Genomic DNA, 17,598 nt, shown 5'->3' on the forward strand with positions numbered 1-17,598 from the left:
AAGAAAGGGACAAAACGAGGAAGCAAGTTACAGTGCTGGAGTGACAAAAAGCCCTTAGAAAATCTAATTCAGGCTCAGAGAAGATGCTAAAAGACCATGTTACATTTTTCATTGGGTCTGCAAAGAGAAAAAAATGTAGCAGGAGGAAGAATGACCACAGGAGGAGGGATTGTGTGTGCGTGTATGCTTGTGTGTGCATGCGTGTGCGTGTGTGTGTTTTGAGGGAGGAGATTATTTTTTATAATAATAATAATAATAATAATAGCTAATAGTTATTGGAGTATTTAGAGTATTTACCATGTGTAAGGCACTGTGCCAAGTGCTTGATATAGATCATATTATTCAATGAGGTAGATACTGCTCCTATTTCCATTTTATAGATAAGGAAACTGGGGCTCAGAGAATGTAAGTAATTTGTGCACGATCACACAACTAATGAGTAGTAGAGCCAGGATTACAGCTCAGGTTTGTTCACCTTTGAAGTTCACGTTCTTAACTACCTATCGATTCCTAGAATCTGGCCACAGACTGAGAAGCAAGTGTAGGGATTTATAAATGTAGGAAGCCCTGTACCTCCAACAACTTAAAATCGCCATTGCTTTTTTATCTGCAACACTTGTGTTTGCATCCTGCTCCCTCATGACATTCTGTGATTGCATATTATGCAGACATTTCTATTTCCCTCCTTAATCTCCATTCTCTCCTCCTTTCTTACCAACAGCTTTAGGTGGCAAAATGACAGCCATTAAAGTGTGACGGTAAAGAAATAGGAATTTTCTTTTCCAAATAAATGTTTCTAAGTTTCAAAAGTGAGCCAACTAAAGGGAAATACTAAATAAACAATAGTGATCAGATCCAGGATTGGGAAAAGGGGTCGGAATGAGTCAAGGTGAGGCAGCTGGGTGCCGGGTGGGTCCAAATAAGTAAAATGCAGGCAGAAGTCTGCTGGGGTTTTCTGGGGAACTGTTTGTTTTCCTGCCCCTTCTTGCTTCGCCCTGCCTCCTGTCTGCAGCCTGAATATGAGACTGGAGGTGCAGTAAACAATTCACAATTATGAGTATGAAAGCCACGTGATAATGACAGTGGAGCAGAAAGACAAAAGTAGCTTGGATCTTGACGACATTCTTGAGTGACTACACGGCATCTAGACTTCTTTTTAAGTGAGATAAACAGACCCCTTACATCAGCCACTGTTGGTCAGGTTTTCTGTTCCATATGACCAAATGCAGGTACTGACTGATACACACAGAATTCCTTCTGAGTCAACTGCCCCTCTTGGCAAATGCACCTTTAGGGACTTCATTAAAAAGTTCTCTTCTTTGTAAATACTTCCCTGACCTTTCATTCTCCACCTCATTGCCCTCTTACCTACCCCCAACCCCTCTGAACACCCCTCACCTCCCTCTCCAAACCAGGAGGAGTAAGGTACCCTCATATTACCTGTCTCATGCCCCACTCAGAGCACTACAGCATCACCATGTTAATTGTTCATTTCCTTTTATAGACAGTGAACTCTTTGAGGTAGAAAATTCATTTCTGAATTTTCTGTATCTCGCATATCTCTGCAAGTAAGTAAACAGCGCCCAAAATGGGGTCTAGGCTGGGGTTTTTATATTTAGCTGGTCATGCAGGCATAGGTCATACTAGACATACTTTTGTTACATGATGCCAACAGCAGGACCCTCTGGGGTATCACAGAGACAGGTGCTAACCATCAGTCTCACCATTATCAATAAACAATGTTTGAGGAAGTGAAACTCCTAGAACCCATGGTTACAAAGCAATGACATTCATCAGAATATTCATGAATCTGGTCCTATAAAACTTTTACAAGCAAATATGAATGTTGCCTTAAGACCTAAGGCTAGCTGTCCTATATTCTTATCGATGAACACTCTAAAGATACAATAAATAATTTTGTGGGTGTCTCCTGCTCTAGAGATAGCTAAAACCTTCAATTACTCCAACACCCCAAGGGCACCTGAATACAGGATATTTTGACTGACCTATTAAACTGCCAATCACAGAACCTGATTCAAAAGTGACAAGTAAGTATTCTATTAGCCAGAGATAAAAATTTAGAATGATTAGCAAAGAATTATTTTCTATTACCTCAGATTGTTGCAGGAGAGCAGAGAAAGGGAAGACAATGGATCCAAGCCAATTCTTTCTTATATATGAATGACCACTGCAGCTCTTGAAACAGTGATCCTATTAAAATAATTTTTTCTATTATTTACTTAATATCATGTGATGAATAACTTTCACACAGACTAGTATGTATTTTAAAAATCTCTTTCTTTTTAAAAAGGAACCAGAGTAATTAGAAAAGTTTTTTTTCACACTTTTTAATTTCTTTAAAATATAACTGACTATTTAAAGCAATAATAATAACCCCTTGTGGAGTTTATGACATATGTATTAAAAAAGTATGATATATTGTGATTAATTCTAGATCATGCCTAAGCAAACTAGCAAAAGGAGATTGTGATTGTTAATTTTATGCGCCAATTTGACTGAGCTAAGGGATGCCCAGATAGCTGGGCATATTTCTGTGAGGATGTTACCAAAGAGATTAGCACTTGAATCAGCAGACTGGGTAACCAGATCAGCCTACATAGATGTGGGTGGAAATCATCCAGTCTTCTGAGGGCCTGAATAGAACAAATAGATGGCAGAAGGGCAAGTCCTCTCTTTTCTTCTTAAGCTGGGACATCTACCTTCTCCTACCTGGTTCTCAGGGACTTCAGACTCTGGGACTTACACCAGCAGTCTTTGTGTTCTCAGGCCTTTGGACTTGGACTGAATTATACTACCAGCTTTCCTGGTTCTCCAGCATGTAGACGGCATATTGTGCCTTGTCTCAGCTTCCATAAGCCCATGAGCCAATTCCCGTAATGAAACTCTTCTTGTATATCCCTATATATCCTATTCATTTTGTTTGTCTGGAGAACCCTGACTAATACAGAGATAACTAAAGGTGGAAGGAGGATGTATACCATGAATGTAAATTGAAAAGATCAATATTATAAAGGTATCAATTCTAATCAAATTGATCTATATATTCAAATCTATTCTAATTAAAATCGTAGCAGGTTTTGTATTGTTTTTTGTGAATCAACAAGCTGAATCCAATATTTATAAGAAAATGCAAAGGGCTAAGAATAGCCAAAGTAATCTTGAGGAAGAAAAACAAAGCCAAAGGACTTAGGTTTCCAGATATCAAGATTTATAACAAATCTTTAGTAATTAAAACAGTCTGGAATTGATGCAAAAGTTAGATAAATAGACCAACAGAACAAAACACACTCCAGAAATAAATCCACATTTATATAGTTACCAGATTTATAGAAAAAGGTGCTCAATTTCATTAGTTATCATAAAAATGCAAATTAAAACCACAAAGTGATATAGGATGACACTTTCATCAACATGGCTGAAATGAAACAACTTGACAATGCCAGGTAAGAGCAAGGACACGGAGCAACTAGAATTCTCATATATAGTGCTGGTGGAAGTACATATAAGTTGACATAACCATTTTGGAAACCACTTGGCATTAAACTACTAAAGCTGAACATATGCACAAGTTAAGAGTTGGCAATTTCACTCCTAAGTATATATCCAACAGAAATGCACAGATAAATTTCCCAAAGACATACAAGTATATTTATATCAGTATCATTTGTAAGAATCAACAACTAGAAAGAAGCGAATTACCTTTCCACAGCAGAGCACATAAAAATGTTGTTGTATATCCCTACAATAATATACCATACAGCAATGAGAATCAATGAGCTATTGCTAAATGCGACATTGTGGATGACGCCCACAAACACAATGTAGAGAGAAATAAGCCATTCATACTTCATGGGTGAATTCTATATGAGATTTCAATCCTATAAAGTTAAAAAAAAAAAATAAGCAACACCTAATCTATGCTGTTAACAGTTTAGACAGTAATTACTCTTGGGGAGTAGTGATGTGGAGAGAGCATAAAGGAAGCTTCTGGGATGATGCGAGCAATATTTGCTTTCTTGATCCAAGCATAGGCCTTTTCCCTTTTAGCCTGTTGTCTCTACTATTTATTTTCCCTTGTAGAGAAAGCAAATGTTTACCAGGATGAGTTTGCCAATACAAATGTAATTAAGTAATTTTGGTTGAGTCTCTTAAATCTGAATAACTTAAACTCATCTGAAATGGTTTGTAAACTCTAGAAAAACCATATAAATAAAATTAAACCATAGAAATAAAATGTTTTAAACAATTAATTTTTCCAAACATCATAGTACCAATTACTAAAAATTACAAAAGCCTCTTTGGCTATAATGTAATAAAACTAGAATTTAAAATCAAAAGTTTACACTAAAGTCTCTTAAACATTTACAAATATAAAACATAATATTAAATATTAGGTCAAGGAAGATATAAATGTAATAAAAATATATAGAAAATAATAAAAATAAAGATAACAAGTAATCTAATATAAAAGATACAGTCTAATATATTTTTAGAGACAAATCTGTAGTCTTAAAATGTTTCTATTATTTATGAGAAAGAAATTGAACAAACTAGACATTCAACACATTTAACCAAAATAAGTACAAATAAGTACGTCCTAGGGAAATTGAGAGGAAAAATAATAAAAACACAAGCAAAAATAAATGAATTAAAAACCACAATAAGAGTAAAAATTTAAGGACAATTTCTATAGTTGGTTTTTTAAAAATAAGCAAATCTCTTCCACATTAAATCCGGAAAAAATAGAAAGACACACTTGGATAAACTTAGAAATGAAGAAAGAGTAGATAACAGCAGGTCAAAAATAGAAGAAACTAAGATGAAAAATTATATGCTAATGAAGTTTTAAATCTTGAAAAATACTTAATTTTTATTTAAAGAAAATTTAAACTGACAAACAAGTATTGGATTAGTTTAAGTTCTTTTTGTGACCATCAGGATTTTTGTCACAGTTTCAGTAAATGTAAGCTCCAAATCTGGAGCAGCTCCGGGGGCTGGCTTTGCCAGCTACAAACGCAGTTCAGTTCACTCTTTGATCCCCAGTGCTAAAAATAGGCCGTATGTCTGTGAGACTTGAAGTTTCCAGGTAGCAGGTAACTAATGAAGGGGAGACCCACAGGAAGTAGGAAATAGTTGATAGCAGTAATTAAATATACACAGTGAAAAGAGGAAAACTGAAGCATGGAAAGAAAGTGTTTCCTATAGAATAGTGATCTATGATAAATCAAAACCTACTTTCAGCTGGGTGGTCACCTCAGCGCTCAGCCTAGCTCTGATCTTTTACGAGAAAATGGAATGTTTCGGCCCACAGTCTAAGAGAAGAGGGCAAGAATGTAAGCCAGGCCCTTTTCTTCTCTAAAAACATGCCAACATTGTCACATGTAAGTCTGACACCTGAAGCATATGGATTTCATTCAGTAACAATACAAAGGACTTGCAAGAGTTTAACTGTTAACTGCTATTTAATTCTGGTCAAATTGATCACTGAGATAATTCACTTTTGAGAGAGGAATTCTGTTAGGCATTCTTTGGGTTTTGTAAGCTCTACTCATTATTAATATAGATAGTCAGAAAACTACTCGGTTTAACTCCTTGGAGAATAGCCATTGCCAAATTACTGTTTAATATTTTATCCTCAGCCTTTATTAAGAATCGATGGAAAATGTTTTACTAAGAATACGTGCCTGTATCTCCTGAAAACTAGGTTGGAAGACATTGCCATTATGTTTCTCAGTAGTTCTTATAGAAGGCTCATTCCTAAGCCACACTTGAAGGTCTAGTTCAGCTTCTCTGACTCTGATCCCCAATCCCTCTAGGTAGAAATAATTTCTTCATCAATAGTATTGCCATAGAATTTGATAGACATTTATATTAAAGCATTTAATCAGGGCCACAAGAGAGGAGGTACAATGGGTATGCATCTTTATACTTTTAGTGCCGAGTTCAATTGGAAGGACACTAACATTTTGGAGCTTGCTATGGCACTAGCCTTTGTGTTAGGAACTTTCATATAACTACAAGGAAGCATTCATTATTCTTAAAAATACGATTGAACAGAACTGGGTTTTAGTCCTAAGAATAATTTGGTCTCTTTTGTAAAAGTAGTATATTTCCCTTGATCAGACAGTGAGAACTATATAACTCATTTTTGTTTATCTTTCTATCTTGGCTATCAGGAAGTTCACATTTAAGTGTAATGTTCAACTGCAGAAACGTACTTCTCCCGAATTTTTCGTATATTTATCCCTCCTCCTCTTGCATGTGGTTTATGATCGCCGTTATTTTTTAACTGATCTGTCATATGTCTGTTTTTATTTCAAGTTGCCCCATATCCTTTTTAGAAAATGTTTGAAATAGATAGCACATCTAAAAACAAATTTACAAATATGTTAATAGACTTTCCAGTCTGAACTTGGAATTATTTCAGCATTGATTATTGTATTATTCTACTTTACCTCATGTTTTTCAATAATCATTTCATCAAAAATGTTGATATATATATTATCTTTTATTTTAGATAAGCTTGAGAAGTTATAATCATGTCCTGGTAAGCTGTAAATAAGAAAAACATATTAAACGCTTAATTTGGTTTATAAAAGCATGATTCATAAAGGACTATAAAATTAACCTGTGTTCTTTTCTTTTATGAAGCATAAACTAAGAAAAGCTATGTGCTTTTAAGACAACTGCTATCTTTCATTAAAGCAAGTATGTGTTTTTAAAATTATTTTCTCTCTCTCTCAAGGTAATTTGCATAAAAAAATAAAAACGTATAAATGCCAAGCAGAAAGGCTTTCACTACAGCCATCCATTGCAAACAAATTATCTGGAGTATGGTACATTATGACTTTCCTACTATCTCACATTCTGTTAGTGTCTGCTACTTCACACATAGAGTTAAACTGCTCTTTTGCTCACAGCTAAAAGTATGACTGTTTAACCACAGAGCTTATTCTCTTTCTCACATTTATTTTCTACAACCAGAAATTGGGATAGTGGAATACATTTAATTTTGCAAGTTGTCTGCTGATGGCTTACTTGATTGGATATATTTTTGGAGGTAGCTGAAAGGGTAGCATCGTATATCACAAGCAGTGAACTTCCACTCTCAGCTCCAGCTTGCTCATCAAATCTCAGTCAAACTTCTAACAGCTCAGAGAAGTTATATAACTTGCCCATGGTAATGCCACCTGCAAATGACAGAGCCCTAATCTGAACCCAATTCGGACTAACTGACTCTAAAAGCCAGATCCTTTTCACTATACCAACTGTCACTGACATTATTTATTGAAGTGTGTTGCTTAAGGAAACATCTACTATGTCAAAGGATCTTCAACAGTTTGTATAATTTTCTAAGACCAACTGACAATGACAAATGAAAAACGTTAGTTGAATTTGGAGAACAATTTTAAATTGAAGATTTCTTATCTAAGTGATAAGCTGACTTCCCTACCCTGCTCCTTAAAGAGTTCCCTTTCATGTTGCAATGGGAGGCAATGTATATTTACAACACTATGCTAGCTAGAAATGATTACTGTCAACCTCAAGACATTTTTGAGTGTGTCAACTTAGTATATCCCTTAAATTACTCAAGTCCTACATTAACTTGCATTTTGCATTCTACTCAAACTCTCCCCCAAATTTCACCACAATTTCTTCTCCAAAGTAGAGCTCACAAGGTTAATTACTATTTACTACTTATTATTATTATTATCTATCCTATTTGCATGTGATTTCTATTCACTAATATATCGTGTGGAGAAAGGAACGGAGCTCTTGCAGCTGAGACATTGAAAAGTGATAGCCGAGTGGTTTTGCCCTAGCAGAGCCCTCTGATCCACATGGTTGTACTCTACATGTGCTCTTGGCTTATCTGATGGCTATAACTGCAAGAATGCAAATACTCTACAATACTTCCTCTCTTTAGTTCACTTATAAGCTTATCTTATTGACTATTTCATGTTCTCCTAAATCCACTCATTTAACAGTGTATTCTAACTCCAATGTCTAAGTTAACACACCAAATATTTCCACACACATAACCACATCTTATACCTTTGTAAACCTTTTACCCAAAATACATTTTACATACCAATTATTTAATATTATACAATATAACATAATAGATTTACCTTTCAATCAACACTCTTTGCTTACAAAGAGTAAGCAAATACCAGAGAGCAAAGCAAAGTAAGAAGTACAAGATCCAGACAGGCAGACAAATAACAAAGATTTCTGTGGTCAGAGACTCTGAATATACTATTGAGCTGTGTTGTGGAAGAATATACCTGAGTTCTGATAATAGCAGAAGTACCCATAGCACCTACGCTAACAGATTCTAAGTTATACTGGTCTATTTGGGTTTTTCTTCCCAAGTTGAAATAATGGCATAAACAGAGTCTCTCTGTTTCCCTGCAAATTCTGGTTAGGGTTTGGAGGTTTTTACTTTGAGGTGTGGTGGCTGGGATGTGACCATTCACACAGAGCATACAATTTCCCTCAGTGGAACCAGTACTGGAGTGAGGGGATTCTGGGGAAGGTACTGGTGGGTTGGTGGTTCTGTGCTTGCATCTGGGACCAAAGCCTTTTAGTTTGCTTGGAAAGTGACTGACTGAATATGGCACTTCCTGGTTAAAGCCTATAGTCAGGACAATCCTGCAGGAAACAGAGTGACTGGAGGGTGAAGGGGATAGACAGATTGTTTTATCCTGGAAATCAGGACCCACTCACAAAGAGTCAAGGTCAAGAACACAGATGGTGGAGGGAAAAACAACACAAGAAGCCCAAGAGCCAGGAGACCAAGAGGTTGGCATTCAAGAAACAGGAGAAATTCAGGAGTTAAAAAGACAGAGTGATATCATCAAAGAACCATGCAAATAGGCAGGAAACACATAATCTGCAGAAACTGAGAAAGTTGAACAAGATTGGCAGAAGGGGGAAAGGGCATCAGGAAAAGAGAAGGGACTTGGACAATGGATATAGTATACAGTTCCTTATATTCCTTTCATCCTAGTGAGAGCTATAGCTGTATAGGAAGTGACAACTGAAAACTGCTAATGGAGTTTAGAAAAAAATTTTAAGCTCTATATTTCAAATTTGTCTTGTTCATTGCACTTTATTTTCAATTACCAAAACCTATTTACATAGCTTTAGCATCAAACATGAATCTTGAAAAAGAACAAAGCTGGAGCTCTCGCTTCCTGATTTCAAAATACACACACACACACACACACACACACACACACACACACACACACACACTATTGGTTCTGTTTCTCTGGAGAACCCTGACATTCAGTGACACTCTGGAAAAGGTTAAAAACTATGGTGGCAGTAAAAAGTTGGTTTCCAGAGGTTCCAGGGAAGGATGAAAGGATGAATAGGTGAAGCACAGGGCATTTTTAGGGCAGTAGAAGTATGCTGAATAATACTACAGTGGTGGATGCATGTCATTATGAATTTGTCAAAATCCACAGAATGTACAACCCAGAGTGAACTCTAATGTAAATTGTGGACTTCAGCTGATAATGTGTCAACATTGGCCCATTGATTGTAACAAAGGTACCACACTGACACTGAGGGAGGCTGTGTGTGTGTGTTGTAGGGAGGGGATATGTAAGAACTGTGCTTTCTGCTCAGTTTTACTGTGAACCTAAAACTGCTCTAAAAGATAAAATCTATCAATTTCTTTAAAATGGAAAAAAAAAGAAACTTAATCTCATTAGAAATCCGGGAATGCAAATTAAATCACAATGAGAATATCATTTAAGATCCATCATACTAGAAAAATTAGTTTTTAAAATACAAACTATTATTGAAGATGTGGCACAACAGGAACTTCCATATTGCTGTTGTGAGTGTATGTCGGTACAATCACTTTACAAAAAAGTTTGGCATCAGCTAGGAAAGTTGAAGCAGTTCCATTCTTAGACACAGATCCCAGCACAGAGGTTTTCAGAGTGTCCCCTGACTAGGAGCATCAGTAACACTGGGGAACTTGTTAGAAATGGAATTATGTATCAGCCCTACCCCAGAGCTGCTGAATTAGAAACCATGGAGTTGGGCCCAGCAGCCTGTTTTAAGAAGCTGTATAGGTGATTTCAGCGCACAAAATAGTTTGAGAACTACTGTCTTAAAAAGGAACGTTCACATGTGTGTTCCAGATGACAAGTACAAGAATGTTCAGATAACACTATTTGCAACAGCAAAACATTAAAACCAGGCAAATGTGCATCAATCAGCAGGATAAAGCACAAATAAATTATGGCATTTTCACACAGTGGAATACTATGCAGAAATGAAAATGAAGGAAGGAAAGGAAGGAGAGAGGGATAGTTACAAGTATGAATATGGATGAATCTCTCAAAATAATTAAGAATAAGGAATCAAGATTGCAAAAGATGATTCAATTTATATGAAGTTGAAAAATATCCACGAGTAAATAAAACATAGTTAGGGATAAATACCTGTGACGTAAAATCAGTAAGAAAGAGAGGGAGTGATAAACACAAATTCATGGTTGCTACATCTGAGGGGAAGGAAAGGGGATACAGCTAGGTATTGGAACAGTGGGGCCTTCAAAAATATTGGTGATATTCCATTTTTAAGCTAGATGGTAGATACACAGGTATTCATTTTATCATTTTCCCTCAGAACTTACATTTATATATACTTCATATATTAACACATATGTAAGAAATATTTCATAATTTAAAAGCTTAAAATTAAGCCTGTCTCAACCATTATTTTCAATAAATGGCTCAAGAAAATAATTTTGTTATTGCTCTTTTTTTAGGAGTTGAGGAAAAACAGATTCCAACTTACATAAAATCTACTTTAATTTCTTCATTCCAGCATGGATGAGATCCACTTGCAATACTGGTTTGGTATACAGTGTGCTGAAAGGAAACTTCCACAAAAGGGTGTACAGTATCCTGAAACACAATAAACACTGACTAGATTTTTGTAATATTTTATATAGTTGATAAAAGGTAGCAGACTAGGGAATTACTTAGTTACTGGCTGACAACTAGATAACTTACTTTTTCTAGTTTTTCAAATAACCATTATTTATTCATTAATTTAATAAACATTTCTTCACCCTCTTCAATATCAGGTACTACTTTGCTGGGATCAAAGGTACCAAAGGTACATGGAACCTTCCCTTAAGGATTTTTATCTTAAGTCTATCAGGGGAAAATAAACAGATAAAAAAAAAAATTGAAATGAAAAGTGAGAAATAAAATAAATATATTCCAGGCATAATAGTTACTCAAGAGAGGCAATGATTAACTTTCTGGGGTGAGGACAAAGAGAATGTCACAGAGAAAACATTGCTTGGGCTTGAGCTCTGAAACTTTAAATGGTAGTTCATGTGGCCGGTAACCTGAAGCTGCACAGTGGCCATTCCAGGCAGAGGGAAGGACATGTACAGGGGCCTTCTGGACCAAGCACAGATACTGCTGTGGGGTGGAGAGAAACACGGCCAACTGGTAGGTAAGAACCAGACCATTACAGATTTTTGTCGCCATTCTACAGAGCTTGCACCTTATTCTACAGATCTTGAGAGCAAAGGAGAAGGGAATGAAATGGTAGGAATTACATTTCATAAAAAGCACCTTCCCTGTGTGATGGAGAGTAAACTAGAAGCCCAAGAGATTAGAGATGGAGAGACTAATTAGGGGCTAGTTGCAATTCAAGACAAACATGATCAAAACTGCACTTTACAGAAGAATTAAATACTTACCTCATTTAAGATTCCATCTGAGGCTACTGATTTGATTGTTTCTTTTTGCCTGAGGCCAGACATGGATGATATCAAGTAAGTAGGCATATCCAAGGCTCTTCAGGAAAAACAATATAGAGATATACACTTTAACTGATTTTAATATTAGTTTTGGTGGGAGTGGGTGGGGTTTTGCTTATGTTTATAGAAATGTGTAACTCAGTTACCCCGGATCTTACAGGGTTTGCTCTGGATCTTCATATTGTAGGTGGTTAGAGACACATATTTGATAATCACTCCTCTGAAAGGGTAACTCCTAAATAATGAACTGTGGATTGGAACCAGTCTATGATAAAGTTTTCACTGATCCTCGGCAAGAGGAGAAAAATAAGGCAAGTAATACTTTGAGACGATATTATTCTTATTTTTGGTGTTAAAATATTCTTTCTATTAAAATATTCTTTCTATATTTCTACAGTTTGATTACTAATAGAAAGTGGTGGTCATTTTATAATGTCCTTATTTCACAAAACAGCCTTGAAATGTGCATTTGTTTTGAGGATAAAAATTCTATTATAAATAAGGTTGTATTTTATAAAACATAGGCAAAACCTTTAAAAGGTTTTAACCGTAGATTAGTAGCTAATAAGCAAAATACTTGTTTTTCATGCGCAGAGTTCATGGGATGTGGTAAACGAGCAAGTAGAGCACATATGTGTTAAACATAGAGAGAGATACATAATATTCCTGAGATACCTGGGTACTAAATATTCATAACATATGAATTACACATGAGACTAAACACATGAGACATTCGGTATTCAGGATATGCCGTATATACAAGAGCATTTAATATTCCTGATGCCTTCATTTGGCCATTCTGACCTCACATAGCCTTTGCCCAAGAAACACAAATAAAACCCACTGAGTACCTGCAGAAAAGATGGGAAAAATCTGATTTTTGCAGAAGTCACCTAAAATGACAAGTGCCCAACAGAACCTACTATCTCCAGCATTCTACTTCCAATACTGTGAGGGGACAGTGGCAGAGAACAGTGCACCTGGCAACAGCAGCATAACAAGTTTTCACAATAGGGAATAGGGACAGAAGGCATTTATTTGCTGTACCACCCAAAAATATACATGTTAAAGTTACTTCAGGGCATCCCAAAAGTCTGAAAACTTTTAGTACATGGCAGTGACAGTAAGTTTGACTATCCAAATGAAGATTTCAAGATTTATTCAGCTTCTGTATGTGGAACATTAACAAAGCGCAAAGTTTTACTAAGAAGATAGTATGGAAATTTACATTTAAGACAGATCTTTTGATCTTTTGCAACTCCAAAAAATGGTACATACTGCTTTACCTATTAACTATTGTTTTCCTCGTTGGAATATTATAAGCTCTCAGTATTCTGACAAGAATCTTAATGTCTCCATCACAAATTGTCTGTGCAGCCACTTTTTTCCTGTCTTTCCTCTGAGGCTTTAACTTTCTTCGTCGTTCCAGAAGCTTACAAACCGCATGTGTCAACTGGCTAAAGAGTAAAAAGTGATCAGCCCATATATACAAGACAAGCTAAGATTTGAAAGATACCAGTTTTTTAAATTAATTATTATAAATAAGGCCATTATTCTGAACCACGTTCTCTCCATTGTGGAGGGGAGACATTTGCCTCAAACCCAAGGAAAAAGTATTTTTCTGAACATAGAGGAGATGCTATGTTAAGAGAGAAGATGATGGCTCTATGTCCTTTGGGTACATGGTCCAAGAAGAGACAAGGGCATGGAGAGGTATTCCATAAAAGATGATGTTATTTCAAAAGATCATTTATTTTTCAGGAATCTCTCTCTTGAAAGTGGTTAGATACTCAATTTCTCTATATGGTTCTGAAATAGGAGTTAGTTAAATATGCTGCCAACCCTGGCAACACAAAACTATGGAATTACAGCTTTATGGTCACACCCATCTTCCTCCAAAGACTGAAAATAAAATACAATAGAGTTCAGCTCCCTAAACCAAATCAGACCTGTACTGTTAATACTAAGAATCTGCAAGTGACCCCAGGGAGGTTTCCCAGAAACAGAGCATGCCTAATTCCTGTTCCTACCCTTATGTTTCAGATAGGACAGTATGAAAACTGAGTTGCTTCAGCCAAATTCTCCCTCAGCTGCTGCCTGTGGATCACGGAGCCCTTGTATGGCTGAGGCATTCAGTTTTGAAAGGGGAGATTATAGGCTTAGTGTGTGGTGCTACCACCAACAATTTTCTGGTAGCAGTCTCAGGACAGGAAAATCTTATGGCAAAACTAACTTGGGATAAAGGCATTTCTTTTACTCTTCTTTCTTGCCCTAAAAATATCAATAAGGAGAGGGTTAAAAACTGGAATATTATACAGTTGAAAAACATATCATATAGATATATCCAAAATGCAATTTTAAAATGATCACATATATTTAAGTCATTATATTTTACTTATGCTTTGCAACTGCATTTTTTAGCATTAATTTAATTACTGTAAAAATAGAGAACTTATTAGAAGACTTTGAAGGTATTGGCTTAAAGCTTTATATTGCACACTTAAATAATAATAATTTTAGTATATACCTTGCAGATACAATTTCTTCATAATCGGCCACAATATCTGATAAGTTAAATTTGCTAACTTTGACAATTCCTCTCATTATCAACCTTCTCATCTACAAAAAAAAATTAGAATTTAAAGAAATGTATAGTTTATATTTTAAGATTAAGTATATATGACACTACTGGTGTCACTATTTTTTTCTCCTATTTTTTTGCAAGCAGTGAATGGAAAGGGGATTAGATAAGTGAGAGTATAGTTCTGTTTGCTACCGTTATTAAAGTCGTTCTTAACGCTCTCATCAATGTCACTCTCACCTCTTTTTCCACCTAACTCTCAGTACACATGGACAGAACCAATCTTCCCCAAAAGAGATGATAACCCTATGAATGTTCTTCTACAAGAGCAACTTGTAGGGACATGAATCTTGATCCACAGACTCAAAGAAATATGATTACATTTCTGTTATTTCCTTTGAGTCCATCCTATTCTGACTTTCAGCTCTCATTCTGTCAGCATGGTAAAATATTCAGTGCTTGAACAGAGCCATTCCCTGAAGCCCTTGCTACCTGCAGAACCCACAGACCTTGGTTCCTCCAAGGACTCAAGAAATTCTTTCTTTAAGTTTGGGGAAATCCTTCCGTTTTTCCTCTAAATTTATCCTTCACAACAGATTTAGACTTTCAGACATGAAACCAGAAAGAGGTGTGTCTGGAGGCAGTTTTCTGCTTTTTGTTCTGCCACAAATCATCCTGGAGATAATGTAACCTAGAGCCTAATGATCTGCTTAAATTAGACAGGAATATGGGGTGGTAGAAGAGTGGGAAAAAATGTAATTACCATGCCATATGGGTAACAAATTGTTTCCCCTGAAGGTGAACCACACCTCTCTCCCCGCTGGCCGCATCACTGGGCTTGAGTGCCCTCACTCATGCTCTCTGTGTCTGTCTGTCTCTCATTCTCCTCTGCTCCTTCGGCATCACACAGTCTGAGCTCCTTGCTGTTCCTCCCACAGGTCACACAGGCTCCTTCCTCACGGTTTTCACAAGTGGCTCCATCAGCCTTCGATGTTCTCCCAGAAAACTCCATGGCTCCTCCCTCAGCTCCAGGTTTTTTGCGGAAATGTTAGCTTCTTAAGGGCTTTCCTTGATCACCTTATTTAAAATTGCACCCCATCCTCCTACACACGCGCACACACACACACACTCCTGTCCCCTCTTCCTACTTTACTTTTCATAGGACACATCACTCTCTAATACACCAATGTTTTATTCGTTATCTGACTTCCCCCAATAGAACGACCTCCTCTAGGAAGTCAGGGATTTTAGTCTATTTTGTTTACTGCTATAATTCCAATGTCTAGTATAATATCTGATTCATAGCAGGTGTTCAGTAAATATTTAATGAGTAAATTAATGAAAAGGACAGATTGAGGAGATGTGCTGGCCTTTTGCATGCAAAGATTTCAGCAAAACTTTATCTGGCAATCCTTGAGACTGCTGGGACTTTACTGTTGCAATCCTGGCCTCAGCCACCACTGACCCCAGTAACACAGCCAGAAGTTTAATGCGCAAAACTCACAGTCCCATGAGTTCCTCCCGCAGCAGGATCTAAACACCTATGACCCTATTAGGCCTTCAGTGTCAAACCAGTATTCCAGAATCTGTAATCAAAGTAATTATCCCTTGAACTTGTCTTCACAAGGAGCTGAAACCCAGTCTCATTTTCTTAAAGCTCCTTCCCAGGATTCTAATATGAAGTTCAAGTATCCTCAGACACTTACTCTCTTAGCACCTTCCTGATCCTCTGCCGCCCTCCATCCTGGGCTTCCTCACACACGGAAAAGAAGAGAAGGCATAAGGATATATGTTCTTTTCTCATGAGTAAGAACACCTCTTTATTTCCTAAGACATAGAGCTCATTATTAAATCACATGCCAACTTTTTTTTTTAAGATATGGAGCAATAAAGAAGGTGTAGGAGGAGCAAGGGTGAGTGGGAAAAACACCTGCCAGTGATAAAAGTGAGGTGCTGTTTCAGGCCTGTCATAGCTACAGTGGTCTGCATTGCACCACCCTCTCACAGGAGCACAGTACAAACCAGCACAGAGCTTGAGGTTTTATCTCATTTACCCCTTACCTCAGAAGTAAAGCAAGGTAGTCATTTTTATTGTCTGTTTTTACAAAAGAACGAAGTGGGACTCACTGAATAGGTTACTTGCCCAAAATGCAGAGGGTGGCCGGAACAGGTCTTCACACGCTTGCCTAGCTGCTCAAGGTTGCTTCCCACCTGTCTCCACGAGGGATCTGGTATGTTTCTCTTAGATCTTTCCATAGCTCTCTGCTTCTTTTCAAGTTACCCCAAAAGACTGACTGCTCTGGTGCTCTACAGCAAAGGATGTAGATTATACTCTTGAATAAGCCTTAGAAACCTCCGTAGCCTTGCAGTTTTATCCATCATTTCATTAATTGCTCAAACATTTCTCAACATTTTCTGAGTGAAGGGCACTGTGCTGGGCATTGCAGACTTATAGTTCCTGCACTCCAGAAGCTTGCAGCAGAGTGATGAGGGGTCAGTGGAAAGAAATCAGGAGTGAAATTGGATTCCACCTCAAACCTGTTTTAGGCTTTGTTAGGATGTGCGGTAAATATTTGACTTTGCATTTGTCTTCATTTGTCTTCCTCTAATAGTTTCTGTCTCCTAGTAGCTCCTCCATCCCTTCATCCCCTGAACTGCTGTAGTCTAAGGAGTTATTTATGAATTATTTAAAAAGTTAGGGATTCAGGCAAAAGCTGGCATTATTTCTCAAAGTGAATTTTAGGGTCAAAAAGCGATGGGAAGTCTTTAATGTCCACATTTAAACGGAAAAAGTTGGGATATAATTTAACCATGAGTTTGCCATCAATTGAAGTAACTGTTGCATCAACAATGTATCTTAACAGCTGACTCTCTGGGAAGAGTACAGTACTGGGCATCCAGCAGACCAGTTTTCACAAAAGTAAATGCAAACATATTGATAGTACTATTTTGTTGTTGTTACCTTTTTCAGAAAATTGACAGAATTAATCCTTTGTGCAATAATAGAATTCACATCTGAAATGGACATATCCTTCTCCACCTGGCTTTCATATTCCTATAAACAGAGAATTAAATTAGTTTCACTTCTTGAATGTAACAGAATTTAGATATGATATATATGCTGCAATAAAATATTAACTACTCGTATCAGTTCATGTGTAGGAGATACTGGAAGAAAGAAGAGAATTTC

At 36.8% G+C, this 17,598-nt stretch overlaps 1 protein-coding gene across 1 annotated transcript in view; it reads right to left on the reverse strand.

The window, feature by feature from the left end:
- Positions 1–17,598, reverse strand: part of CC2D2B (coiled-coil and C2 domain containing 2B) — an 83,740-nt gene that overhangs the window by 19,805 nt on the left and 46,337 nt on the right. The window contains exons 18-24 of the mRNA XM_032491216.1: positions 17,371–17,463; positions 14,355–14,446; positions 13,114–13,284; positions 11,768–11,864; positions 10,846–10,955; positions 6,477–6,573; positions 2,113–2,211 (exon numbers count right to left, since the gene is read on the reverse strand). Coding sequence (XP_032347107.1) covers positions 2,113–2,211; positions 6,477–6,573; positions 10,846–10,955; positions 11,768–11,864; positions 13,114–13,284; positions 14,355–14,446; positions 17,371–17,463 — 759 coding nt within the window. The remainder of the gene's footprint in view (positions 1–2,112; positions 2,212–6,476; positions 6,574–10,845; positions 10,956–11,767; positions 11,865–13,113; positions 13,285–14,354; positions 14,447–17,370; positions 17,464–17,598) is intronic.

The sequence above is a fragment of the Camelus ferus genome, chromosome 11, assembly GCF_009834535.1.
Source record: "Camelus ferus isolate YT-003-E chromosome 11, BCGSAC_Cfer_1.0, whole genome shotgun sequence".
NCBI lineage: Eukaryota > Metazoa > Chordata > Mammalia > Artiodactyla > Camelidae > Camelus > Camelus ferus.